The 26,234-nt window shown below is 47.7% G+C and overlaps 1 protein-coding gene across 1 annotated transcript in view; it reads right to left on the bottom strand.

Moving 5' to 3' along the window:
- Positions 1 to 26,234, bottom strand: part of LOC129844724 (glutamate receptor-interacting protein 1-like) — a 101,883-nt gene that overhangs the window by 30,904 nt on the left and 44,745 nt on the right. Inside the window, exons 4-6 of the mRNA XM_055912777.1 lie at positions 22,925 to 23,111; positions 18,925 to 19,070; positions 3,709 to 3,789 (exon numbers count right to left, since the gene is read on the bottom strand). Coding sequence (XP_055768752.1) covers positions 3,709 to 3,789; positions 18,925 to 19,070; positions 22,925 to 23,111 — 414 coding nt within the window. The remainder of the gene's footprint in view (positions 1 to 3,708; positions 3,790 to 18,924; positions 19,071 to 22,924; positions 23,112 to 26,234) is intronic.

Genomic DNA, 26,234 nt, shown 5'->3' with positions numbered 1-26,234 from the left:
TCTGTTTATCTCTCCTCCTCTCTCAGTCTGTTTATCTCTCCTCGTCTCTCAGTCTGTTTATCTCTCCTCTCTCTCAGTCTGTTTATCTCTCCTCCTCTCTCAGTCTGTTTATCTCTCCTCTCTCAGTCTGTTTATCTCTCCTCCTCTCTCAGTCTGTTTATCTCTCCTCTCTCAGTCTGTTTATCTCTCCTCCTCTCTCTCAGTCTGTTTATCTCTCCTCTCTCTCAGTCTGTTTATCTCTCCTCCTCTCTCTCAGTCTGTTTATCTCTCCTCTCTCAGTCTGTTTATCTCTCCTCTCAGTCTGTTTATCTCTCCTCTCTCAGTCTGTTTATCTCTCCTCCTCTCTCAGTCTGTATATCTCTCCTCTCTCAGTCTGTTTATCTCTCCTCTCTGTCTGTTTATCTCTCCTCCTCTCTCAGTCTGTTTATCTCTCCTCCTCTCTCTCAGTCTGTTTATCTCTCCTCTCTCAGTCTGTTTATCTCTCCTCTCTCAGTCTGTTTATCTCTCCTCCTCTCTCTCAGTCTGTTTATCTCTCCTCCTCTCTCAGTCTGTTTATCTCTCCTCTCTCAGTCTGTTTATCTCTCCTCTCTCAGTCTGTTTATCTCTCCTCTCTCAGTCTGTATATCTCTCCTCTCTCTGTCTGTTTATCTCTCCTCTCTCAGTCTGTTTATCTCTCCTCCTCTCTCAGTCTGTTTATCTCTCCTCTCTCTCAGTCTGTTTATCTCTCCTCCTCTCTCTCAGTCTGTTTATCTCTCCTCTCTCTCAGTCTGTTTATCTCTCCTCCTCTCTCTCAGTCTGTTTATCTCTCCTCTCTCTCAGTCTGTTTATCTCTCCTCTCTCAGTCTGTTTATCTCTCCTCCTCTCTTAGTCTGTATATCTCTCCTCTCTCAGTCTGTTTATCTCTCCTCCTCTCTCTCAGTCTGTTTATCTCTCCTCTCTCTCAGTCTGTTTATCTCTCCTCCTCTCTCAGTCTGTATATCTCTCCTCTCTCAGTCTGTTTATCTCTCCTCTCTCAGTCTGTTTATCTCTCCTCCTCTCTCAGTCTGTTTATCTCTCCTCTCTCTGTCTGTATATCTCTCCTCTCTCTCAGTCTGTTTATCTCTCCTCCTCTCTGTCTGTTTATCTCTCCTCCTCTCTCAGTCTGTTTATCTCTCCTCTCTCTGTCTGTTTATCTCTCCTCTCTCAGTCTGTTTATCTCTCCTCCTCTCTCTCAGTCTGTTTATCTCTCCTCTCTCTCAGTCTGTTTATCTCTCCTCTCTCAGTCTATCTCTCCTCTCTCAGTCTGTTTATCTCTCCTCCTCTCTCAGTCTGTTTATCTCTCCTCGTATCTCAGTCTGTTTATCTCTCCTCTCTCTCAGTCTGTTTATCTCTCCTCTCTCTCAGTCTGTTTATCTCTCCTCCTCTCTGTCTGTTTATCTCTCCTCTCTCTCCGTCTGTTTATCTCTCCTCTCTCTCAGTCTGTTTATCTCTCCTCCTCTCTCAGTCTGTTTATCTCTCCTCCTCTCTCAGTCTGTTTATCTCTCCTCCTCTCTGTCTGTTTATCTCTCCTCCTCTCTCAGTCTGTTTATCTCTCCTCCTCTCTCTGTCTGTTTATCTCTCCTCCTCTCTCAGTCTGTTTATCTCTCCTCCTCTCTCAGTCTGTTTATCTCTCCTCCTCTCTCAGTCTGTTTATCTCTCCTCCTCTCTCTGTCTGTTCATCTCTCCTCCTCTCTCAGTCTGTTTATCTCTCCTCCTCTCTCATTCTGTTTATCTCTCCTCCTCTCTCAGTCTGTTTATCTCTCCTCTCTCAGTCTGTTTATCTCTCCTCCTCTCTCAGTTTGTTTATCTCTCCTCTCTCTGTCTGTTTATCTCTCCTCTCTCAGTCTGTTTATCTCTCCTCCTCTCTCAGTTTGTTTATCTCTCCTCTCTCTGTCTGTTCATCTCTCCTCCTCTCTCAGTCTGTTTATCTCTCCTCCTCTCTCATTCTGTTTATCTCTCCTCCTCTCTCAGTCTGTTTATCTCTCCTCTCTCAGTCTGTTTATCTCTCCTCCTCTCTCAGTCTGTATATCTCTCCTCTCTCAGTCTGTTTATCTCTCCTCTCTGTCTGTTTATCTCTCCTCCTCTCTCAGTCTGTTTATCTCTCCTCCTCTCTCTGTCTGTTTATCTCTCCTCTCTCTCAGTCTGTTTATCTCTCCTCTCTCAGTCTGTTTATCTCTCCTCCTCTCTCATTCTGTTTATCTCTCCTCCTCTCTCAGTCTGTTTATCTCTCCTCCTCTCTCAGTCTGTTTATCTCTCCTCCTCTCTCTCAGTCTGTTTATCTCTCCTCCTCTCTCTCAGTCTGTTTATCTCTCCTCCTCTCTCTCAGTCTGTTTATCTCTCCTCTCTCAGTCTGTTTATCTCTCCTCCTCTCTCAGTCTGTTTATCTCTCCTCTCTCAGTCTGTTTATCTCTCCTCCTCTCTCTCAGTCTGTTTATCTCTCCTCTCTCTCAGTCTGTTTATCTCCCCTCCTCTCTCTCAGTCTGTTTATCTCTCCTCCTCTCTCAGTCTGTATATCTCTCCTCTCTCAGTCTGTTTATCTCTCGTCTCTCAGTCTGTTTATCTCTCCTCCTCTCTCAGTCTGTTTATCTCTCCTCTCTCTGTCTGTTTATCTCTCCTCTCTCAGTCTGTTTATCTCTCCTCCTCTCTCAGTCTGTTTATCTCTCCTCCTCTCTCTCAGTCTGTTTATCTCTCCTCTCTCTCAGTCTGTTTATCTCTCCTCCTCTCTCAGTCTGTTTATCTCTCCTCTCTCAGTCTGTTTATCTCTCCTCTCTCTCAGTCTGTTTATCTCTCCTCTCTCAGTCTGTTTATCTCTCCTCCTCTCTCAGTCTGTTTATCTCTCCTCGTCTCTCAGTCTGTTTATCTCTCCTCTCTCTCAGTCTGTTTATCTCTCCTCCTCTCTCAGTCTGTTTATCTCTCCTCCTCTCAGTCTGTTTATCTCTCCTCTCTCAGTCTGTTTATCTCTCCTCTCTCAGTCTGTTTATCTCTCCTCTCTCAGTCTGTTTATCTCTCCTCCTCTCTCAGTCTGTTTATCTCTCCTCCTCTCTCAGTCTGTTTATCTCTCCTCTCTCTGTCTGTTTATCTCTCCTCTCTCAGTCTGTTTATCTCTCCTCCTCTCTCTCAGTCTTTTTATCTCTCCTCCTCTCTCTCAGTCTGTTTATCTCTCCTCTCTCAGTCTGTTTATCTCTCCTCCTCTCTCATTCTGTTTATCTCTCCTCCTCTCTCAGTCTGTTTATCTCTCCTCTCTCTCTGTCTGTTTATCTCTCCTCCTCTCTCAGTCTGTTTATCTCTCCTCTCTCTGTCTGTTCATCTCTCCTCCTCTTCTCTCTCTCCCCCTCACTCTGGCTCACCTACTTTCCACATATTTGAATAAGATCCAAGAATATCTTAGTCGTACATTCTTTATGAACCACTGACTCCCCACTCTACTGAAGTAGGCCTGGATCAGGTGCTGAATCCTAATATCTAAGTCTCAGATGTGAGTGTTTCATAGCTTCCAAGTTTCCGAGCCGACAAATTCAGATATCTCTGATCTTTACTGTGTTAGTTATCCACCATCAGGTGAGGTGAATTTGAGTGAATCACTCTGTCTGTCTGTCTGTCTGTCTGTCTGTCTGTCTGTCTGTCTGTCTGTCTGTCTAGAGTACAGTAGTGATTGGGAGATAATGTGAAAGGTAGACTAGAGAGACTCACAGCTGATGGTGATCCCCAGCTCCACCCCAGGCTTCTTTGGTAGCTTCACATGGAAGGTGCCACTGCTAGGGATGACTGACTCTGTAGGGGGGAGGGGGGGGGGAGAGAGAGAGAGAGAGAGAGAGAGAGAGAGAGAGAGAGAGAGAGAGAGAGAGAGAGAGAGAGAGAGAGAGAAAGCAGGAGATACAGAGTGAGAGAGAGAGAGAGAAAGAGAGAGAGAGAGAGAAAGAAAGCAGGAGATACAGAGTGTGTGAGAGGGAGAGAGAGAGAGAGAGAGAGAGAGAGAGAGAGAGAGAGAGAGAGAGAGAGAGAGAGATGTAAGAAGACATTGAACACTTCACCAGATGTACAGAACCAGAGAGACCAAATCCTTAAGAAACAAAGTGAGTTCTCAGACAAAATCCATGCCCTCGAAAGACAGAGCAACTCACTATAAATACAAGAGAACAAAATGTACTTTTACTGTGTCCTGTTCTCAACCAGCTACCAGCCCTCAGTACCACAGACTCACTAACAGAGTCTAGGACACAGTGACCTCAGTAACACAGACTCACTAACAGAGTCCAGGACACACAGAGACCTCAGTAACACAGACTCACTAACAGAATCCAGGACACACAGTGACCTCAGTACCACAGACTCACTAACAGAGTCTAGGACACACAGTGACCTCAGTAACACAGACTCACTAACAGAGTCCAGGACACACAGAGACCTCAGTAACACAGACTCACTAACAGAATCCAGGACACACAGTGACCTCAGTACCACAGACTCACTAACAGAGTCCAGGACACACAGAGACCTCAGTACCACAGACTCACTAACAGAGTCTAGGACACACAGGGACCTCAGTAACACAGACTCACTAACAGAGTCCAGGACACACAGTGACCTCAGTAACACAGACTCACTAACAGAGTCCAGGACACACAGTGACCTCAGTAACACAGACTCACTAACAGAGTCCAGGACACACAGTGACCTCAGTAACACAGACTCACTAACAGAGTCCAGGACACACAGTGACCTCAGTAACACAGACTGACTAACAGAGTCCAGGACACACAGTGACCTCAGTAACACAGACTCACTAACAGAGTCCAGGACACACAGAGCCCTCAGTACTACAGACTCACTAACAGAGTCTAGGACACACAGAGACCTCAGTACCACAGACTCACTACCAGCCCTCAGTACCACAGACTCACTAACAGAGTCCAGGACACACAGAGACCTCAGTAGTAAACCCTGCTAGCTAGCCAGCTAGCCACCAATTAGCAGCACTGTAGAAACGATTACATTACAACGGAACGACTTGACTTGTGTAGTGTTAGCTAGCTACATAGTTTTCTCTGCTATCTTTGTATCTAAGATAATTGTGTAGCTTTGAGTAATTATCGGTTAGCTAGCCAGCTATTTTTTCGCCTGCCGCGCTGTCGTCCTCCTACCTAGCCAACGCTGCTAGCTAGCCAACTTCTACCGAATAGCAGCACTGTAGAAACTTACATTACAACGGAACGACTTGATTAGCGTAGTGTTAGCTAGTTGTCTTTGCTGTCCTTGTATCCACGATAATTGTGTAGTTTAGAGAAATTTAGTGAAATTGTCGAGGTTACCTAGCCAGCTTCACTTTCAACAACGTAGCCACTGCTAGCCAGGCTACTTCACCAGCCAGCAGTACTATATCATTTTAGTCAATAAGATCTTGTATTTTATTTTTATTTTTTTGCAACGTAAGCTTAACTTTCTGAACATTCGAGACGTGTAGCCCACTTGTCATTCTAATCTCCTTTGCATTAGCGTAGCCTCTTCTGTAGCCTGTCAACCATGTGTCTGTCTATCCCTGTTCTCTCCTCTCTGCACAGACCATACAAACGCTTCACACCGCGTGGCCGCGCCCACCCTAACCTGGTGGTCCCAGCCCGCACGACCCACGTGGAGTTCCAGGTCTCCGGTAGCCTCTGGAACTGCCGATCTGCGGCCAACAAGGCAGAGCTCATCTCAGCCTATGCGTCCCTCCAGTCCCTCGACTTCCTGGCACTGACGGAAACATGGCTCACCACAGATAACACTGCTACTCCTACTGCTCTCTCTTCGTCTGCCCACGTGTTCTCGCACACCCCGAGACCGTCTGGTCAGCGGGGTGGTGGCACCGGGATCCTCATCTCTCCCAAGTGGTCATTCTCTCTTTCTCCCCTTACCCATCTGTCTATCGCCTCCTTTGAATTCCATGCTGTCACAGTTACCAGCCCTTTCAAGCTTAACATCCTTATCATTTATCGCCCTCCAGGTTCCCTTGGAGAGTTCATCAATGAGCTTGATGCCTTGATAAGCTCCTTTCCTGAGGACGGCTCACCTCTCACAGTTCTGGGTGACTTTAACCTCCCCATGTCTACCTTTGACTCATTCCTCTCTGCCTCCTTCTTTCCACTCCTCTCCTCTTTTGACCTCACCCTCTCACCTTCCCCCCCTACTCACAAGGCAGGCAATACGCTTGACCTCATCTTTACTAGATGCTGTTCTTCCACTAACCTCATTGCAACTCCCCTCCAAGTCTCCGACCACTACCTTGTATCCTTTTCCCTCTCGCTCTCATCCAACACTTCCTACACTGCCCCTACTCGGATGGTATCGCGCCGTCCCAACCTCCGCTCTCTCTCCCCCGCTACTCTCTCCTCTTCCATCCTATCATCTCTTCCCTCTGCCCAAACCTTCTCCAACCTATCTCCTGATTCTGCCTCCTCAACCCTCCTCTCCTCCCTTTCTGCATCCTTTGACTCTCTATGTCCCCTATCCTCCAGGCCGGCTCGGTCCTCCCCTCCCGCTCCGTGGCTCGACGACTCATTGCGAGCTCACAGAACAGGGCTCCGGGCAGCCGAGCGGAAATGGAGGAAAACTCGCCTCCCTGCGGACCTGGCATCCTTTCACTCCCTCCTCTCTACATTTTCCTCTTCTGTCTCTGCTGCTAAAGCCACTTTCTACCACTCTAAATTCCAAGCATCTGCCTCTAACCCTAGGAAGCTCTTTGCCACCTTCTCCTCCCTCCTGAATCCTCCTCCCCCTCCCCCCCCCTCCTCCCTCTCTGCAGACGACTTCGTCAACCATTTTGAAAAGAAGGTCGACGACATCCGATTCTCGTTTGCTAAGTCAAACGACACCGCTGGTTCTGCTCACACTGCCCAGCCCTGTGCTTTGACCTCTTTCTCCCCTCTCTCTCCAGATGAAATCTCGCGTCTTGTGACGGCCGGCCGCCCAACAACCTGCCCGCTTGACCCTATCCCCTCCTCTCTTCTCCAGACCATTTCCGGAGACCTTCTACCTTACCTCACCTCGCTCATCAACTCATCCCTGACCGCTGGCTACGTCCCTTCCGTCTTCAAGAGAGCGAGAGTTGCACCCCTTCTGAAAAAACCTACACTCGATCCCTCCGATGTCAACAACTACAGACCAGTATCCCTTCTTTCTTTTCTCTCCAAAACTCTTGAACGTGCCGTCCTTGGCCAGCTCTCCTGCTATCTCTCTCAGAATGACCTTCTTGATCCAAATCAGTCAGGTTTCAAGACTAGTCACTCAACTGAGACTGCTCTTCTCTGTATCACGGAGGCGCTCCGCACTGCTAAAGCTAACTCTCTCTCCTCTGCTCTCATCCTTCTAGACCTATCGGCTGCCTTCGATACTGTGAACCATCAGATCCTCCTCTCCACCCTCTCCGAGTTGGGCATCTCCGGCGCGGCCCACGCTTGGATTGCGTCCTACCTGACAGGTCGCTCCTACCAGGTGGCGTGGCGAGAATCTGTCTCCTCACCACGCGCTCTCACCACTGGTGTCCCCCAGGGCTCTGTTCTAGGCCCTCTCCTATTCTCGCTATACACCAAGTCACTTGGCTCTGTCATAACCTCACATGGTCTCTCCTATCATTGCTATGCAGACGACACACATTTAATCTTCTCCTTTCCCCCTTCTGATGACCAGGTGGCGAATCGCATCTCTGCATGTCTGGCAGACATATCAGTGTGGATGACGGATCACCACCTCAAGCTGAACCTCGGCAAGACGGAGCTGCTCTTCCTCCCGGGGAAGGACTGTCCGTTCCATGATCTCGCCATCACGGTTGACAACTCCATTGTGTCCTCCTCCCAGAGCGCTAAGAACCTTGGCGTGATCCTGGACAACACCCTGTCGTTCTCCACCAACATCAAGGCGGTGGCCCGTTCCTGTAGGTTCATGCTCTACAACATCCGCAGAGTACGACCCTGCCTCACACAGGAAGCGGCGCAGGTCCTAATCCAGGCACTTGTCATCTCCCGTCTGGATTACTGCAACTCGCTGTTGGCTGGGCTCCCTGCCTGTGCCATTAAACCCCTACAACTCATCCAGAACGCCGCAGCCCGTCTGGTGTTCAACCTTCCCAAGTTCTCTCACGTCACCCCGCTCCTCCGCTCTCTCCACTGGCTTCCAGTTGAAGCTCGCATCCGCTACAAGACCATGGTGCTTGCCTACGGAGCTGTGAGGGGAACGGCACCTCAGTACCTTCAGGCTCTGATCAGGCCCTACACCCAAACAAGGGCACTGCGTTCATCCACCTCTGGCCTGCTCGCCTCCCTACCACTGAGGAAGTACAGTTCCCGCTCAGCCCAGTCAAAACTGTTCGCTGCTCTGGCACCCCAATGGTGGAACAAACTCCCTCACGACGCCAGGACAGCGGAGTCAATCACCACCTTCCGGAGACACCTGAAACCCCACCTCTTCAAGGAATACCTAGGATAAAGCAATCCTTCTGCCCCCCCCCACCCCCTTAAAATGATCTAGATGCACTATTGTAAAGTGGCTGTTCCACTGGATGTCATAAGGTGAATGCACCAATTTGTAAGTCGCTCTGGATAAGAGCGTCTGCTAAATGACTTAAATGTAAATGTAAATGTCAGTAACACAGACTCACTACCAGCCCTCAGTACCACAGACTCACTAACAGAGTCCAGGACACACAGAGACCTCAGTAACACAGACTCACTAACAGTGACCTCAGTAACACAGACACAGTGAATCTGGAGCTGCAGAAAGAGATGGAGTAACTATTAGACATTAAGGCTGATTCTGTTACAATCATCTACATAATGAACGTCTCTCCCTGGGAGCAGAAGGACATAAACTCCCTCCCTCCCTCCCTCCCTCCCTCCCTCCCTCCCTCCCTCCCTCCCTGTATCCCTCCCTGTATCCCTCCCTCTCTCCCTGTATCTCTCCCTGCATCTCTCCCTGCATATCTCCCTGTATCTCTCCCTGCATCTCTCCCTGTATCTCTCCCTGTATCTCCCCCTGTATCTCTCCCTGTATCTCTCCCTGTATCTCTCCCTGTATCTCTCCCTGCATCTCTCCCTGTATCTCCCCCTGTATCTCTCCCTGTATCTCTCCCTGTATCTCCCCCTGTATCTCTCCCTGTATCTCTCCCTGTATCTCTCCCTGTATCTCTCCCTGCATCTCACCCTGTATCTCTCCCTGTATCCCTCCCTGCATCTCTCCCTGCATCTCTCCCTGTATCTCTCCCTGTATCTCTCCCTGTATCTCCCCCTGTATCTCTCCCTGTATCTGTCACGTTCCTGACCTGTTTTCTCTTGTTTTGTATGTCTTTATTGGTCAGGGCGTGAGTGTTGGGTGGGTAGTCTATGTTTTGTATTTCTAGGTTGGTTTTTGTGTTCGGCCTGGTATGATTCTCAATTAGAGACAGGTGTGTATCGTTTGTCTCTAATTGAGAGTCATACTAAGGCAGCCAGGGTTTCACTGGGGTTTTGTGGGTGTTTGTTCCTGTGTCCACACATGGACGGTTGAAGGTTAGTCACGTTTGTTGTTTTGTAGTTTTGTAGTGTCTTGTTTGCTGTTTTCATTAAAAGATGGCTTATTTCCCTCAATCCGCATCTTGGTCCTATCCATGCTCCTCCTCGTCTAAGGGGGAGAACAACAATGACTACCTTTACAGAAACACCCACCACAACAGGACCAAGCGGATTGAGGAGAGAGAAAAGGGACTAAAGCACTGGACACAGGAGGAATGGTCTTGGGAGATCATGGACGGAAAGGGACCCTGGGGAAGGGTTGGAGAGAATCGCCGCTCTCGGGAGGAGAGGAAGGCAGCCACAGCCCAGGAGCGCTGGTATGAGGAGGCAGCACATAGGAGAGGCCGGAAGCCCGAGAGGCTCACCCAAAAATTTCTTGGGGGGGGGGCTAAAGGGGAGTGTGGCGAAGCCGGGTTGGATACCTGAGCCAACTCCCCGGGCTTGCCGTGGAGTAAGAGGGCGTCGTACTGGTCAGACACCGTGTTATGCGGTAAAGCGCACGGTGTCCCCAGTACGCGTGCTTAGCCCAGTGCGGGCTATTCCACCTTGCCGCACTGGGAGGGCTAGGTTGGGCATCGAGCCGAGTGCCATGAAGCCGGCCCAACGTATCTGGTCTCCAGTACGTCTCCTCGGGCCGGCGTACATGGCACCAGCCTTACAGGTGGTGTCCCCGGTTCGCCTGCATAGCGCAGTGCGGGCTATTCCACCTCGCCGCACTGGCAGGGCTACGGGGATCATTCAACCTGGTGAGGTTGGGGAGGCTCGGTGCTCAAGAGCACGTGTCCTCCTTCACGGTCCGGTATATCCGGCGCCACCTTCCCACCCCAGCTCAGTACCACCAGTGCCTACACCACGCACCAGGCTTCCAGTGCATCTCCAGAGCCCTGTTCCTCTTCCACGCACTCTCCCTATGGTGCGTGTCTCCAGCCCGGTACCTCCAGTTCCGGTACCACGCACCAGGCCTAGAGTGCGCCACGAGAGTCCAGTGTGCCCAGTTCCTGTTCCCCGCACTCGCCCTGAGGTGCGTGCCCTCAGCCCGGTACCTCCAGTTCCGGTACCACGCACCAGGCCTATAGTGCGTCTCAGCCGGCCAGAGTCTGCCGTCTGCCTAGCGCCAGAGCCGTCCTGCCATGACCAGCCAGAGCCGTCCTGCCATGACCAGCCAGAGCCGTCCTGCCATGACCAGCCAGAGCCGTCCTGCCATGACCAGCCAGAGCCGTCCTGCCATGACCAGCCAGAGCCGTCCTGCCATGACCTGCCAGAGCCGTCCTGCCATGACCTGCCAGAGCCGTCCTGCCATGACCTGCCAGAGCCGTCCTGCCATGACCTGCCAGAGCCGTCCAGCCAGGACCTGCCAGAGCCGTCCAGCCAGGACCTGCCAGAGCCGTCCAGCCAGGACCTGCCAGAGCCGTTCAGCCAGGACCTGCCAGAGCCGTCCAGCCAGGACCTGCCAGAGCCGTCCAGCCAGGACCTGCCAGAGCCGTCCAGCCAGGACCTGCCAGAGCCGTCCAGCCAGGACCTGCCGGAGCCATCCAGCCAGGACCTGCCAGAGCCGTTAAACCAGGACCTGCCTGAGTCCCTCAGCCAGGACCTGTCAGAGTCCCTCAGCCAGGACCTGCCAGAGTCCCTCAGCCAGGACCTGCCAGAGTTCCTCAGCCAGGACCTGCCGGAGTCCCTCAGCCAGGACCTGCCGCCCCTTGTCCCGGTGCTGCCCCTTGTGCTGGTCCTTATCCCGGTGCTGCCCCTTATCCCGGTGCTGCCCCTTATCCCGGTGCTGCCCCTTATCCCGGTGCTGCCCCTTGTCCCGGTGCTGGTCCTTATCCCGGTGCTGGTCCTTATCCCGGTGCTGCCCCTTGTCCCGGTGCTGCCCCTTGTCCCGGTGCTGCCCCTTGTCCCGGTGCTGCCCCTTGTCCCGGTGCTGCCCCTTGTCCCGGTGCTGCCCCTTGTCCCGGTGCTGCCCCTTCTCCCGGTGCTGGCCGCTCATTTAGGTGGTGTTAGTGGGAGGGTGGTCATTGGGAGGGGGATAAAGAAGCGGGGATTGATTATGGTGGGGTGGGGACCTCGCCCTCAGCCTGAGCCACCACCGTGGACAGACGCCCACCCAGACCCTCCCCTAGACTTTGTGCTGGTGCGCCCGGAGTTCGTACCTTAAGGGGGGGGGGGTTCTGTCACGTTCCTGACCTGTTTTCTCTTGTTTTGTATGTCTTTATTGGTCAGGGCGTGAGTGTTGGGTGGGTAGTCTATGTTTTGTATTTCTAGGTTGGTTTTTGTGTTCGGCCTGGTATGATTCTCAATTAGAGACAGGTGTGTATCGTTTGTCTCTAATTGAGAGTCATACTAAGGCAGCCAGGGTTTCACTGGGGTTTTGTGGGTGTTTGTTCCTGTGTCCACACATGGACGGTTGAAGGTTAGTCACGTTTGTTGTTTTGTAGTTTTGTAGTGTCTTGTTTGCAGTTTTCATTAAAAGATGGCTTATTTCCCTCAATCCGCATCTTGGTCCTATCCATGCTCCTCCTCGTCTAAGGGGGAGAACAACAATGACTACCTTTACAGTATCTCTCCCTGCATCTCTCCCTGCATCTCTCCCTGTATCTCTCCCTGTATCTCCCCTTGTATCTCTCCCTGTATCTCTCCCTGTATCTCTCCCTGTATCTCTCCCTGTATCCCTCCCTGTATCTCTCCCTGCATCTCTCCCTGTATCTTTATCTCTCCCTGTATCCCTCCCTGTATCCCTCCCTGCATCTCTCCCTGTATCCCTCCCTGTATCCCTCCCTGTATCCCTCCCTGCATCTCTCCCTGTATCTATGCCTGTGTCTCTCCCTGCATCTCTCCCTGTATCTCTCCCTGTATCCCTCCCTGCATCTCTCCCTGTATCTCTCCCTGTATCTCTCCCTGTATCTCTCCCTGTATCTCTCCCTGTATCTCTCCCTGTATCTCTCTCTGCATCCCTCCCTGTATCTCTCCCTGTATCTGTCCCTGCATCTCTCCCTGTATCTCTCCCTGTATCTTTATCTCTCCCTGTATCCCTCCCTGTATCTCTCCCTGTATCTCTCCCTGTATCTCTCCCTATATCTCTCCCTGTATCTCTCCCTGTATCTTTATCTCTCCCTGTATCCCTCCCTGTATCCCTCCCTGCATCTCTCCCTGCATCTCTCCCTGTATCTCTCCCTGTATCTCTCCCTGTATTTCTCCCTGTATCTCTCCCTGTATCTCTCCCTCCCTGTATCTCTCCCTCCCTGTATCTCTCCCTGCATCTCTCCCTGTATCTCTCCCTGTATCTCTCCCTGTATCTCTCCCTGTATCTCTCCCTGTATCTCTCCCTGTATCTCCCCTGTATCTCCTCCTGTATCTCCTCCTGTATCTCCTCCTGTATCTCCTCCTGTATCTCTCCCTGTATCTCTCCCTGTATCTTTATCTCTCCCTGCATCTCTCCCTGCATCTCTCCTGCATCTCTCCCTGCATCTCTCCCTGCATCTCTCCCTGCATCTCTCCCTGCATCTCTCCCTGTATCTCTCCCTGTATCTCTCCCTGTATCTCTCCCTCCCTGCATCTCTCCCTGCATCTCTCCCTGCATCTCTCCCTGCATCTCTCCCTGCATCTCTCCCTGCATCTCTCCCTGCATCCTTCCCTCCCTCCCTGCATCTCTCCCTGTATCTCTCCCTGTATCTCTCCCTGTATCTCTCCCTGTATCTCTCCCTGTATCTCTCCCTGTATCTCTCCCTCCCTCCCTCCCTCCCTGTATCTCTCCCCGTATCTCTCCCTCCCTCCATCTCTCCCTGCATCTCTCCCTGCATCTCTCCCTCCCTGTATCTCTCCCTGCATCTCTCCCTGCATCTCTCCCTGCATCTCTCCCTGCATCTCTCCCTGCATCTCTCCCTGTATCTCTCCCTGTATCTCTCCCTGTATCTCTCCCTGTATCTCTCCCTGTATCTCTCCCTGTATCCCTCCCTGTATCTCTCCCTGTATCTCTCCCTGTATCCCCCCTGTATCTCCTCCTGTATCTCCTCCTGTATCTCCTCCTGTATCTCCTCCTGTATCTCCTCCTGTATCTCCTCCTGTATCTCTCCCTGTATCTTTATCTCTCCCTGCATCTCTCCCTGCATCTCTCCCTGCATCTCTCCCTGCATCTCTCCCTGCATCTCTCCCTGCATCTCTCCCTGCATCCTTCCCTCCCTCCCTGCATCTCTCCCTGTATCTCTCCCTGTATCTCTCCCTGTATCTCTCCCTGTATCTCTCCCTGTATCTCTCCCTGTATCTCTCCCTGTATCTCTCCCTCCCTCCCTCCCTCCCTGTATCTCTCCCCGTATCTCTCCCTCCCTCCCTCCCTGTATCTCTCCCTGTATCTCTCCCTGTATCTCTCCCTCCCTGTATCTCTCCCTGCATCTCTCCCTGCATCTCTCCCCGCATCTCTCCCCGCATCCCTCCCCGTATCTCTCCCCGTATCTCTCCCCGTATCTCTCCCCGTATCTCTCCCCGTATCTCTCCCCGTATCTCTCCCCGTATCTCTCCCCGTATCTCTCCCTGCATCCAGAAATGTTGAATTAAATGACGAGCCGTTTCAGAGGCTCCAAACAGCTTTAACTGCTGATGACTAGGCCTGCTGCAAGCCTCCTCCAACTGTCAGCCAGCCACACTAAACCAACCATCAGTGATGATGACTAGGGCTGCTGCAAGCCTCCTCTAGCTGTCAGCCAGTAGAGACACTAAACCAACCATCAGTGATGATGACTAGGCCTGCTGCAAGCCTCCTCTAGCTGTCAGTCAGTAGAGACACTAAACCAACCATCAGTGTTGATGACTAGGCCTGCTGCAAGCCTCCTCTAGCTGTCAGCCAGTAGAGACCCTAAACCAACCATCGGTGATGATGACTAGGCCTGCTGCAAGCCTCCTCTAGCTGTCAGTCAGTAGACACTAAACCAACCATCAGTGATGATGACTAGGCCTGCTGCAAGCCTCCTCTAGCTGTCAGCCAGTAGAGACACTAAACCAACCATCAGTGATGATGACTAGGCCTGCTGCAAGCCTCCTCTAGCAGTCAGCCAGTAGAGACACTAAACCAACCATCAGTGATGATGACTAGGCATGCTGCAAGCCTCCTCTAGCTGTCAGCCAGTAGAGACACTAAACCAACCATCAGTGCTGATGACTAGGCCTGCTGCAAGCCTCCTCTAGCTGTCAGTCAGTAGAGACACTAAACCAACCATCAGTGCTGATGACTAGGCCTGCTGCAAGCCTCCTCTAGCTGTCAGTCAGTAGAGACACTAAACCAACCATCAGTGCTGATGACTAGGCCTGCTGCAAGCCTCCTCTAGCAGTTAGCCAGTAGAGACACTAAACCAACCATCAGTGCTGATGACTAGGCCTGCTGCAAGCCTCCTCTAGCTGTCAGCCAGTAGAGACACTAAACCAACCATCAGTGCTGATGACTAGGCCTGCTGCAAGCCTCTTCTAGCTGTCAGTCAGTAGAGACACTAAACCAACCATCAGTGCTGATGACTAGGCCTGCTGCAAGCCTCCTCTAGCTGTCAGTCAGTAGAGACACTAAACCAACCATCAGTGCTGATGACTAGGCCTGCTGCAAGCCTCCTCTAGCTGTCAGCCAGTAGAGACACTAAACCAACCATCAGTGATGAAGGAATGTTCCTCATCCTGTTCTGCAGCCGGCTCTTCATTCTAACGGTTTCTAACGGGGGGACATTTTGACCCAGAAATCAAAGGTACGTTAGTTCTGATAACATAAAGCCTGTCCCCGTAGCAACGGCCCAATGTCAAAGTCATTATGGTCTGTCTCGGGGAGCAGGGTGTTTTTTGGTTCAGAGTGAACCGTGAAGCACATCACAGATAAACCCCAGCATGGGAAGATGCTGTGATGTCATCATTGCTTGTCTGAGACGTGAGGATGAAACCCCTGGATGAAATGGCCCCACCAGCGGGCTTCACTACGGACAGGGAGAGTGTTCATATGTCACTGGGTTTCAATACCACAACAGTCAAATTAACACTCTGAGCTAAAGGCCTTTTCTCTTGATGATGACGTACGTCTTCAAGTCTCATTCAAGGTTACTTATAACGCTAACAAGGTTCAATAAGACACTTTCACTAAACATCCAGTCTAGTCCAGTACGGTCCAGTGCAGTAGAGTAGAGTCCAGTTTAGTAGAGTCCAGTGCAGTAGAGTACAGTACAGTAAATTATAGTAGAGCACAATAGAGTCCTGTATAGTCCAGTATATTAGAGCACAGTAGAGTCCTGTAGAGTACAGTAGAGTACAATAGAGTCCTGTAGAGTACAATAGAGTCCAGTAAATTCCTGTAGAGTACAATAGAGTCCTGTAGAGTACAGTAGAGTACAGTAGAGTCATGTAGAGTACAATAGAGTCCTGTAGAGCACAATAGAGTACAGTAGAGTCCTGTAGAGTACAGTAGAGTACAATAGAGTCCTGTAGAGTACAGTAGAGTACAGTAGAGTCCTGTAGAGTACAATAGAGTCCTGTAGAGCACAATAGAGTACAGTAGAGTACAGTAGAGTACAGTAGAGTACAATAGAGTCCAGTAGAGTACAGTAGAGTACAGTAGAGTACAATAGAGTCCTGTAGAGTACAGTAGAGTACAGTAGAGTTGAGTAGAGTAGAGTACAGTAGAGTCCTGTAGAGTCCAGTAGAGTACACTAGAGTTGAGTACAGTAGAGTCCAGTAGAGTACAGTAGAGTCCTGTAGAGTACAGTAGAGTCCTGTAGAGTACAGTAGAGTACAGTAGAGTTGAGTACAGTAGAGTCCAGTAGAGTACAGTAGAGTCCTGTAGAGTACAGTAGAGTCCTGTAGAGTACAATAGAGTTCAGTAGAGCACAATAGAGTCCTGTAGAGTACAGTAGAGTACAGTAGAGTACAATAGAGTCCTGTAGAGTACAATAGAGTCCTGTAGAGTACAGTAGAGTACAATAGAGTCCTGCAGAGTACAATAGAGTCCTGTAGAGTACAGTAGAGTCCTGTAGAGCACAATAGAGTCCTGTAGAGTACAGTCGAGTAGAGTACAGTACAGTAGAGTACAGTACAGTACAGTACAGTAGAGTAGAGTACAGTACAGTAGAGTACAGTACAGTAGAGTACAGTAGAGTCCAGTAGAGTCCAGTAGAGTACAGTACAGTAGAGTAGAGTACAGTACAGTAGAGTACAGTAGAGTCCAGTAGAGTCCAGTAGAGTAGAGTACAGTACAGTAGAGTAGAGTCCAGTAGAGTCCAGTACAGTAGAGTAGAGTAGAGTACAGTAGAGTACAGTAGAGTCCAGTAGAGTACAGTACAGTAGAGTACAGTAGAGTCCAGTAGAGTACAGTAGAGTAGAGGTACAGTAGAGTCCAGTAGAGTACAGTACAGTAGAGTACAGTAGAGTACAGTACAGTACAGTAGAGTCCAGTAGAGTACAGTAGAGTAGAGTAGAGTACAGTAGAGTACAGTAGAGTCCAGTAGAGTCCAGTAGAGTAGAGTACAGTACAGTAGAGTAGAGTCCAGTAGAGTAGAGTACAGTCCAGTAGAGTAGAGTACAGTACAGTAGAGTACAGTAGAGTACAGTAGAGTACAGTAGAGTAGAGTCCAGTAGAGTCCAGTAGAGTACAGTAGAGTAGAGTAGAGTCCAGTAGAGTACAGTAGAGTACAGTAGAGTCCAGTAGAGTAGAGTAGAGTCCAGTAGAGTACAGTAGAGTACAGTAGAGTACAGTAGAGTCCAGTAGAGTACAGTACAGTAGAGTACAGTAGAGTAGAGTACAGTAGAGTACAGTAGAGTACAGTAGAGTAGAGTACAGTAGAGTCCAGTAGAGTACAGAAGAGTAGAGTAGAGTAGAGTACAGTACAGTACAGTAGAGTCCAGTAGAGTCCAGTAGAGTACAGTAGAGTCCAGTAGAGTAGAGTACAGTACAGTAGAGTAGAGTCCAGTAGAGTCCAGTAGAGTACAGTAGAGTCCAGTAGAGTACAGTAGAGTAGAGTACAGTAGAGTACAGTAGAGTACAGTAGAGTAGAGTACAGTAGAGTACAGTAGAGTCCAGTAGAGTCCAGTAGAGTAGAGTACAGTACAGTAGAGTAGAGTCCAGTAGAGTAGAGTACAGTCCAGTAGAGTAGAGTACAGTACAGTAGAGTACAGTAGAGTACAGTAGAGTACAGTAGAGTAGAGTCCAGTAGAGTCCAGTAGAGTACAGTAGAGTAGAGTAGAGTCCAGTAGAGTACAGTAGAGTACAGTAGAGTCCAGTAGAGTAGAGTAGAGTCCAGTAGAGTACAGTAGAGTACAGTAGAGTACAGTAGAGTCCAGTAGAGTACAGTACAGTAGAGTACAGTAGAGTAGAGTACAGTAGAGTACAGTAGAGTACAGTAGAGTAGAGTACAGTAGAGTCCAGTAGAGTACAGAAGAGTAGAGTAGAGTAGAGTACAGTACAGTACAGTAGAGTCCAGTAGAGTCCAGTAGAGTACAGTAGAGTCCAGTAGAGTAGAGTACAGTAGAGTAGAGTACAGTAGAGTACAGTAGAGTAGAGTACAGTAGAGTACAGTAGAGTACAGTAGAGTACAGTAGAGTACAGTAGAGTCCAGTAGAGTAGAGTAGAGTAGAGTACAGTAGAGTACAGTAGAGTAGAGTACAGTAGAGTACAGTAGAGTACAGTAGAGTAGAGTACAGTAGAGTCCAGTAGAGTACAGTAGAGTAGAGTACAGTAGAGTCCAGTAGAGTACAGAAGAGTAGAGTAGAGTAGAGTCCAGTAGAGTCCAGTAGAGTACAGTAGAGTCCAGTAGAGTACAGTAGAGTAGAGTACAGTAGAGTACAGTAGAGTACAGTAGAGTAGAGTACAGTAGAGTCCAGTAGAGTACAGAAGAGTAGAGTAGAGTCCAGTAGAGTCCAGTAGAGTACAGTAGAGTCCAGTAGAGTCCAGTAGAGTAGAGTACAGTAGAGTACAGTAGAGTCCAGTACAGTCCAGTAGAGTCCAGTAGAGTCCAGTAGAGTACAGTACAGTACAGTAGAGTCCAGTAGAGTAGAGTCCAGTAGAGTACAGTACAGTACAGTAGAGTCCAGTAGAGTCCAGTAGAGTCCAGTAGAGTACAGTAGAGTCCAGTAGAGTAGAGTACAGTAGAGTACAGTAGAGTCCAGTAGAGCACAGTAGACTACAGTAGAGTCCAGTAGAGTACAGTAGACTACAGTAGAGTACAGTACAGTACAGTAGAGTCCAGTAGAGTCCAGTAGAGTCCAGTAGAGTCCAGTAGAGTCCAGTAGAGTACAGTAGAGTCCAGTAGAGTAGAGTATAGTAGAGTACAGTAGAGTCCAGTAGAGCACAGTAGACTACAGTAGAGTCCAGTAGAGTACAGTAGACTACAGTAGAGTCCAGTAGAGTCCAGTAGAGTCCAGTAGAGTCCAGTACCTGCCACGTCAAACTCTATCTCCAGCGAGACCTTGCTGGTGATGCTGGAGTCTCTCAGTAGCTGATTGGTCTCTTCCAAGGTGCTGTCCTCTGTAGGGATCCCGTTTATAGACAGGATACGGTCACCTATCTGCAAAATCCCGCACCTGCAAAGTACACACACATGACATCTCAGTCTTACCATGATGTAACGAAAGCTAATGCACCACCCTTTGGTTGTGAGGTAAAAAATGAATCTGAATCTGAATGTGAATAATTAGTGTCCTCTGTACATGAATAGCTTGTGTCTGGATTAATTTACTTTACCAGCATTGGACATGGTAGGAAAAGACAGATTCCACATCAATTCTATCTACACTAACCAACACACACACACGCACACACACACACACACGCACGCACGCACACACGCACGCACGCACGCACGCACGCACGCACACACACACACGTGTGGTCAGAAAGTGTTTTATATCGCCCTCAATTAAACTACCACGGCTTGTAACGACCTATTGGCTACTTCCTGTGATAATTGCTTGCTACAGCTTCCTCCATAAATCCCCCGTCCATTACGCCGCCTTCATCTGGATGTCGGCGGGAGGATATTCAAGCCATTCCATGTAAGTGTTCTAGGTTTCAATCATCTCGTTGGGATGTGACTTGCATTTCACATCGACAGATTCATTTCCTGATTACATGTGTTTTTTTTATAGTTGCGTCTCTCGACACGTTTTGTCAGTTGATCGCTACAGGAGACCAACTGTGGAAACTTTTTAAGTTGTCTTTATTTTGAAGTCACTAACCAGGTTTCCATTCAACCTTTTTATGTGAGTAGATTATATGTCGGATATAAAATAAATTCACAACGGGCTCGATGGGAACAGAAGATTTGTTGGTAAACTTTCCAAATGTCAACGAAACAAAACATGATAAGGTGGGATCTTTTTTGTGTTGGTACAATTAATGATGTGTGAAATGGCGTTGGAAACAGCTTTATGCACAAATATTAATATACTGACCCTCCTATCGAAGTTAACTTGGAGTCACACAATGATATGGTATGTGGTCGTCCCACTACGACTCAGGAAACCGTGCTGTTTATTAGGTTACAGATTAAATAATGATATGTTGTGTGGTCCTCCCACTACGACCCAGGAAACCGTGCAGTTTATTAGGCTACAGATTAAATCATGATTTGTCGTGTGGCCGTCGTCGAACCAATCAGTATTACTCTAGTGACATGGCTCTATACGTGTGTCAGTTTCTGCCTAAACAAACTGAACAAAACAAGAGATGGGCAGCCAACCAATCAACTGGGGTTACTTTTTCATCTGCATTCTTTGATGAATAAAGAAAGAGAGTCAGATCTCAGAAGAAGCCATCAAGTGGATTAGAAATTAGCCTGTTATTAACTGCAGGTCTAGAATCAGATTAAGATAGGAGAGCTGTTATTAACTGCAGATCTAGAATCAGATTACGATAGAAGAGATGTTATTAACTGCAGGTCTAGAATCAGATTACGATAGAAGAGCTGTTATTAACTGCAGGTCTAGAATCAGATTAAGATAGAAGAGCTGTTATTAACTGCAGGTCTAGAATCAGATTAAGACAGAAGAGCTGTTATTAACTGCAGGTCTAGAATCAGATTAAGATAGAAGAGCTGTTATTAACTGCAGGTCCAGAATCAGATTAAGACAGGAGAGCTGTTATTAACTGCAGGTCTAGAATCAGATTAAGACAGAAGAGCTGTTATTAACTGCAGGTCCAGAATCAGATTAAGACAGGAGAGCTGTTATTAACTGCAGGTCTAGAATCAGATTAAGATAGAAGAGCTGTTATTAACTGGGCTGCAGGTCTAGAATCAGATTAAGATAGAAGAGCTGTTATTAACTGCAGGTCTAGAATCAGATTAAGATAGAAGAGATGTTATTAACTGCAGGTCTAGAATCAGATTAAGATAGGAGAGCTGTTATTAACTGGGCTGCAGGTCTAGAATCAGATTAAGTCATATCATCAGTATATAGTGGAGGAGATAAGGGAACAAGATAACCTACTCCCTCTGGCTCTAGAGCTACAGTAGTGGGTAATGTGTTATATCATCAGCATATAGTTGAGGTATTCGAGGTAATAAGGGAACAAGATAACCTACTCCCTCTGGCTGTAGAGCTACAGTAGTGGGTAATGTGTCATATCATCAGTATATAGTAGAGATAGTGGAGGTGATAAGGGAACAAGATAACCTACTCCCTCTGGCTGTAGAGCTACAGTAGTGGGTAATGTGTCATATCATCAGTATATAGTAGAGATAGTGGAGGAGATAAGGGAACAAGATAACCTACTCCCTCTGGCTGTAGAGCTACAGTAGTGGGTAATGTGTCATATCATCAGTATATAGTAGAGATAGTGGAGGTGATAAGGGAACAAGATAACCTACTCCCTCTGGCTGTAGAGCTACAGTAGTGGGTAATGTGTCATATCATCAGTATATAGTAGAGCTAGTGGAGGAGATAAGGGAACAAGATAACCTACTCCCTCTGGCTGTAGAGCTTCAGTAGTGGGTAATGTGTTATATTCACAGTATATAGTTGAGATAGTGGAGGTGATAAGGGAACAAGATAACCTACTCCCTCTGGCTCTAGAGCTACAGTAGTGGGTAATGTGTTATATCATCAGCATATAGTTGAGGTATTCGAGGTAATAAGGGAACAATATAACCTACTCCCCCTGGCTGTAGAGCTACAGTAGTGGGTCATGTGTCATATCATCAGTATATAGTAGAGATAGTGGAGGAGATAAGGGAACAAGATAACCTACTCCCTCTGGCTGTAGAGCTACAGTAGTGGGTAATGTGTCATGTCATCAGTATATAGAAGAGATAGTGGAGGAGATAAGGGAACAAGATAACCTACTCCCTCTGGCTGTAGAGCTACAGTAGTGGGTAATGTGTCATATCATCAGTATATAGTAGAGATAGTGGAGGTGATAAGGGAACAAGATAACCTACTCCCTCTGGCTCTAGAGCTACAGTAGTGGGTAATGTGTCATATCATCAGTATATAGTAGAGATAGTGGAGGAGATAAGGGAACAAGATAACCTACTCCCCCTGGCTGTAGAGCTACAGTAGTGGGTAATGTGTCATATCATCAGTATATAGTAGAGATAGTAGAGGTGATAAGGGAACAAGATAACCTACTCCCTCTGGCTGTAGAGCTACAGTAGTGGGTAATGTGTCATATCATCAGTATATAGTAGAGATAGTAGAGGTGATAAGGGAACAAGATAACCTACTCCCTCTGGCTGTAGAGCTACAGTAGTGGGTAATGTGTCATATCATCAGTATATAGTAGAGATAGTGGAGGTGATAAGGGAACAAGATAACCTACTACCTCTGGCTGTACAGCTACAGTAGTGGGTAATGTGTCATATCATCAGTATATAGTAGAGATAGTAGAGGTGATAAGGGGACAAGATAACCTACTCCCTCTGGCTGTAGAGCTACAGTAGTGGGTAATGTGTCATATCATCAGTATATAGTTGAGATAGTGGAGGTGATAAGGGAACAAGATAACCTACTCCCCCTGGCTGTAGAGCTACAGTAGTGGGTAATGTGTCATATCATCAGTATATAGTAGAGATAGTGGAGGTGATAAGGGAACAAGATAACCTACTCCCCCTGGCTGTAGAGCTACAGTAGTGGGTAATGTGTCATATCATCAGTATATAGTAGAGATAGTGGAGGAGATAAGGGAACAAGATAACCTACTCCCCCTGGCTGTAGAGCTACAGTAGTGGGTAATGTGTCATATCATCAGTATATAGTAGAGATAGTGGAGGAGATAAGGAAACAAGATGCTCCATCTAAAGTAAAACCTCTCTATATTCTACTGGTCCTATTACTTCACTGTCTCTCTGTAGGAAAGGTTTAAAGACAGGCTCTAGAAATGACATGTGATTGATTGATTGATTGATTGATTGATTGATTGATTGACAGATGTATCCTACCTCTCTGCAGGACTGTCTGGGTCCAAATAGCCGATGAGCGGGGGTGAGGACAGGGTCTCTGTGGCAAACACCCCCCCCTGTAGCTGGATGCCAAACCCCATGATAGAGTCACTGACCAGAATCACCTCAGTTGTCTCAGTGTGAACAACCTGACCTGCTAGACCCAGGGTACTGCTAGCCAGAGACACTGTGGAGAGAGAGAGAGAGAGAGACAGATAGGGAGAGAGAGAGAGAGAGAGAGAGAGAGAGAGAGAGAGAGAGAGAGAGAGAGAGAGAGAGAGAGAGAGACAGAGAGAGACAGAGAAATCAAATCAAATGGTATTTGTCACATACACATGGTTAGCAGATGTTAATGCGAGTGTAGCGAAATGCTTGTGCTTCCAGTTCTGACAGTGCAGTAATAACCAACGAGTAATCTAACCTAACAATTCCACAACTACTACCTTATACACACAAGTGTAAAGGGATAAAGAATATGTACATAAAGATATATGAATGAGTGGTGGTACAGAACGGCATAGGCAAGATGCAGTAGATGGTATAGAGTACGGTATGAGATGAGATGAGTAATGTAGGGTATGTAAACATAAAGTGGCATAGTTTAAAGTGGCTAGTGGTACATGTATTACATAAAGATGGCAAGATGCAGTAGATGATATAGAGTACAGTATATACATATACATATGAGATGAGTAATGTAGGGTATGTAAACATTATATAAAGTGGCATTGTTTAAAGTGGCTAGTGATACATTTTTGATCAATTCCCATTATTAAAGTGGCTGGAGTTGAGTCAGTATGTTGGCAGCAGCCACTCGATGTTAGTGGTGGCTGTTTAACAGTCTGATGGCCTTGAGATAGAAGCCGAGAGAGATAGAGATTAGATATACAGTAAGTCCTCTGTGGACAACCTAATATGAACTTGGCAGTAGACACGCTCAAACACACACACACACACACACACACACACACACACACACACACACACACACACACACACACACACACACACACACACACACACACACACACACACACACACACACACACACACACACACACACACACACACACACACACACACACACCATCCAGACTGACAGTGACTTTTCCCTTCCAATTAGACCAGGCATATGGAGTAGGAGTGGAGGTACACCAAGCAGAAAATTAGTCCTGCCATGATGAAGCTTGACATTCAGCACTGACACACACACACACACACACACACACACACACACACACACACACACACACACACACACACACACACACACACACACACACACACGTCGAAAGCGTTGCATTGACTAACACACATTACATCTCCATCAATCTCAGCGCTACAGCAAATAAGACTCCTCCCTGGATATACAAACACAATACCCTACGATCCAGCAGACCCGCTACAGCAAATAAGACTCCTCCCTGGATATACAAACACAATACCTTACGATCCAGCAGACCCGCTACAGCAAATAAGACTCCTCCCTGGATATACAAACACAATACCTTACGATCCAGCAGACCCGCTACAGCAAATAAGACTCCTCCCTGGATATACAAACACAATACCTTACGATCCACCAGACCCGCTACAGCAAATAAGACTCCTCCCTGGATATACAAACACAATACCTTACGATCCAGCAGACCCACGCTACATTCCCTCTCGCTCTGAAGGGTCAGACACGTCCGCACACAACCACAACGAGGAACTGTTGATATATACACTCTTAGAGAAAAGGGTTCTTCGGCTGTCCCCATAGAAACCTCTTTTGGTTCCAGGTAGAACTCTTTTGGGTTCAATAAAGAACCCACTTTGTAAAAGGTTCTACATGGAACTCAAAAGGGTTCTACCTGGAACCAAAAAGGGTTCTTCAAAGGGTTCTCCTATGGAGACAGCCGAAGAAGCCTTTTAGGTTGTAGATAACACCTGTTTACTAAGAGTGGATCTAATGTTAGTGAGGAGGGACATTAACACCTGTTTACTAAGAGTGGATCTAATGTTAGTGAGGAGGATGTAGATAACACCTGTTTACTAAGAGTGGATCTAATGTTAGTGAGGAGGGACATTAACACCTGTTTACTAAGAGTGGATCTAATGTTAGTGAGGAGGGACATTAACACCTGTTTACTAAGAGTGGATCTAATGTTAGTGAGGAGGGACATTAACACCTGTTTACTAAGAGTGGATCTAATGTTAGTGAGGAGGATGTAGATAACACCTGTTTACTAAGAGTGGATCTAATGTTAGTGAGGAGGATGTAGATAACACCTGTTTACTAAGAGTGGATCTAATGTTAGTGGAGGATGTAGATAACACCTGTTTACTAAGAGTAGATCTAATGTTAGTGGAGGATGTAGATAACACCTGTTTACTAAGAGTGGATCTAATGTTAGTGAGGAGGGACATTAACACCTGTTTACTAAGAGTGGATCTAATGTTAGTGGAGGAGGGACATTAACACCTGTTTACTAAGAGTGGATCTAATGTTAGTGAGGAGGGACATTAACACCTGTTTACTAAGAGTGGATCTAATGTTAGTGAGGAGGGACATTAACACCTGTTTACTAAGAGTGGATCTAATGTTAGTGGAGGAGGATGTAGATAACACCTGTTTACTAAGAGTGGATCTAATGTTAGTGGAGGAGGGACATTAACACCTGTTTACTAAGAGTGGATCAAATGTTAGTGAGGAGGGACATTAACACCTGTTTACTAAGAGTGGATCTAATGTTAGTGGAGGAGGATGTAGATAACACCTGTTTACTAAGAGTGGATCTAATGTTAGTGAGGAGGATGTAGATAACACCTGTTTACTAAGAGTGGATCTAATGTTAGTGAGGAGGGACATTAACACCTGTTTACTAAGAGTGGATCTAATGTTAGTGGGGAGGATGTAGATAACACCTGTTTACTAAGAGTGGATCTAATGTTAGTGGAGGAGGATGTAGATAACACCTGTTTACCAAGAGTGGATCTAATGTTAAGTGAGGAGGGACATTAACACCTGTTTACTAAGAGTGGATCTAATGTTAGTGAGGAGGGACATTAACACCTGTTTACTAAGAGTGGATCTAATGTTAGTGGAGGAGGTTGTAGATAACACCTGTTTACTAAGAGTGGATCTAATGTTAGTGAGGAGGGACATTAACACCTGTTTACTAAGAGTGGATCTAATGTTAGTGAGGAGGATGTAGATAACACCTGTTTACTAAGAGTGGATCTAATGTTAGTGAGGAGGGACATTAACACCTGTTTACTAAGAGTGGATCTAATGTTAGTGAGGAGGGACATTAACACCTGTTTA

This window comes from Salvelinus fontinalis, unplaced genomic scaffold (genome assembly GCF_029448725.1).
Source record: "Salvelinus fontinalis isolate EN_2023a unplaced genomic scaffold, ASM2944872v1 scaffold_0212, whole genome shotgun sequence".
Classification (NCBI taxonomy): domain Eukaryota; kingdom Metazoa; phylum Chordata; class Actinopteri; order Salmoniformes; family Salmonidae; genus Salvelinus; species Salvelinus fontinalis.
The sequence above is the reverse complement of the archived record's forward strand: the minus strand, read 5'-3'. Positions and strand labels throughout refer to the sequence as shown.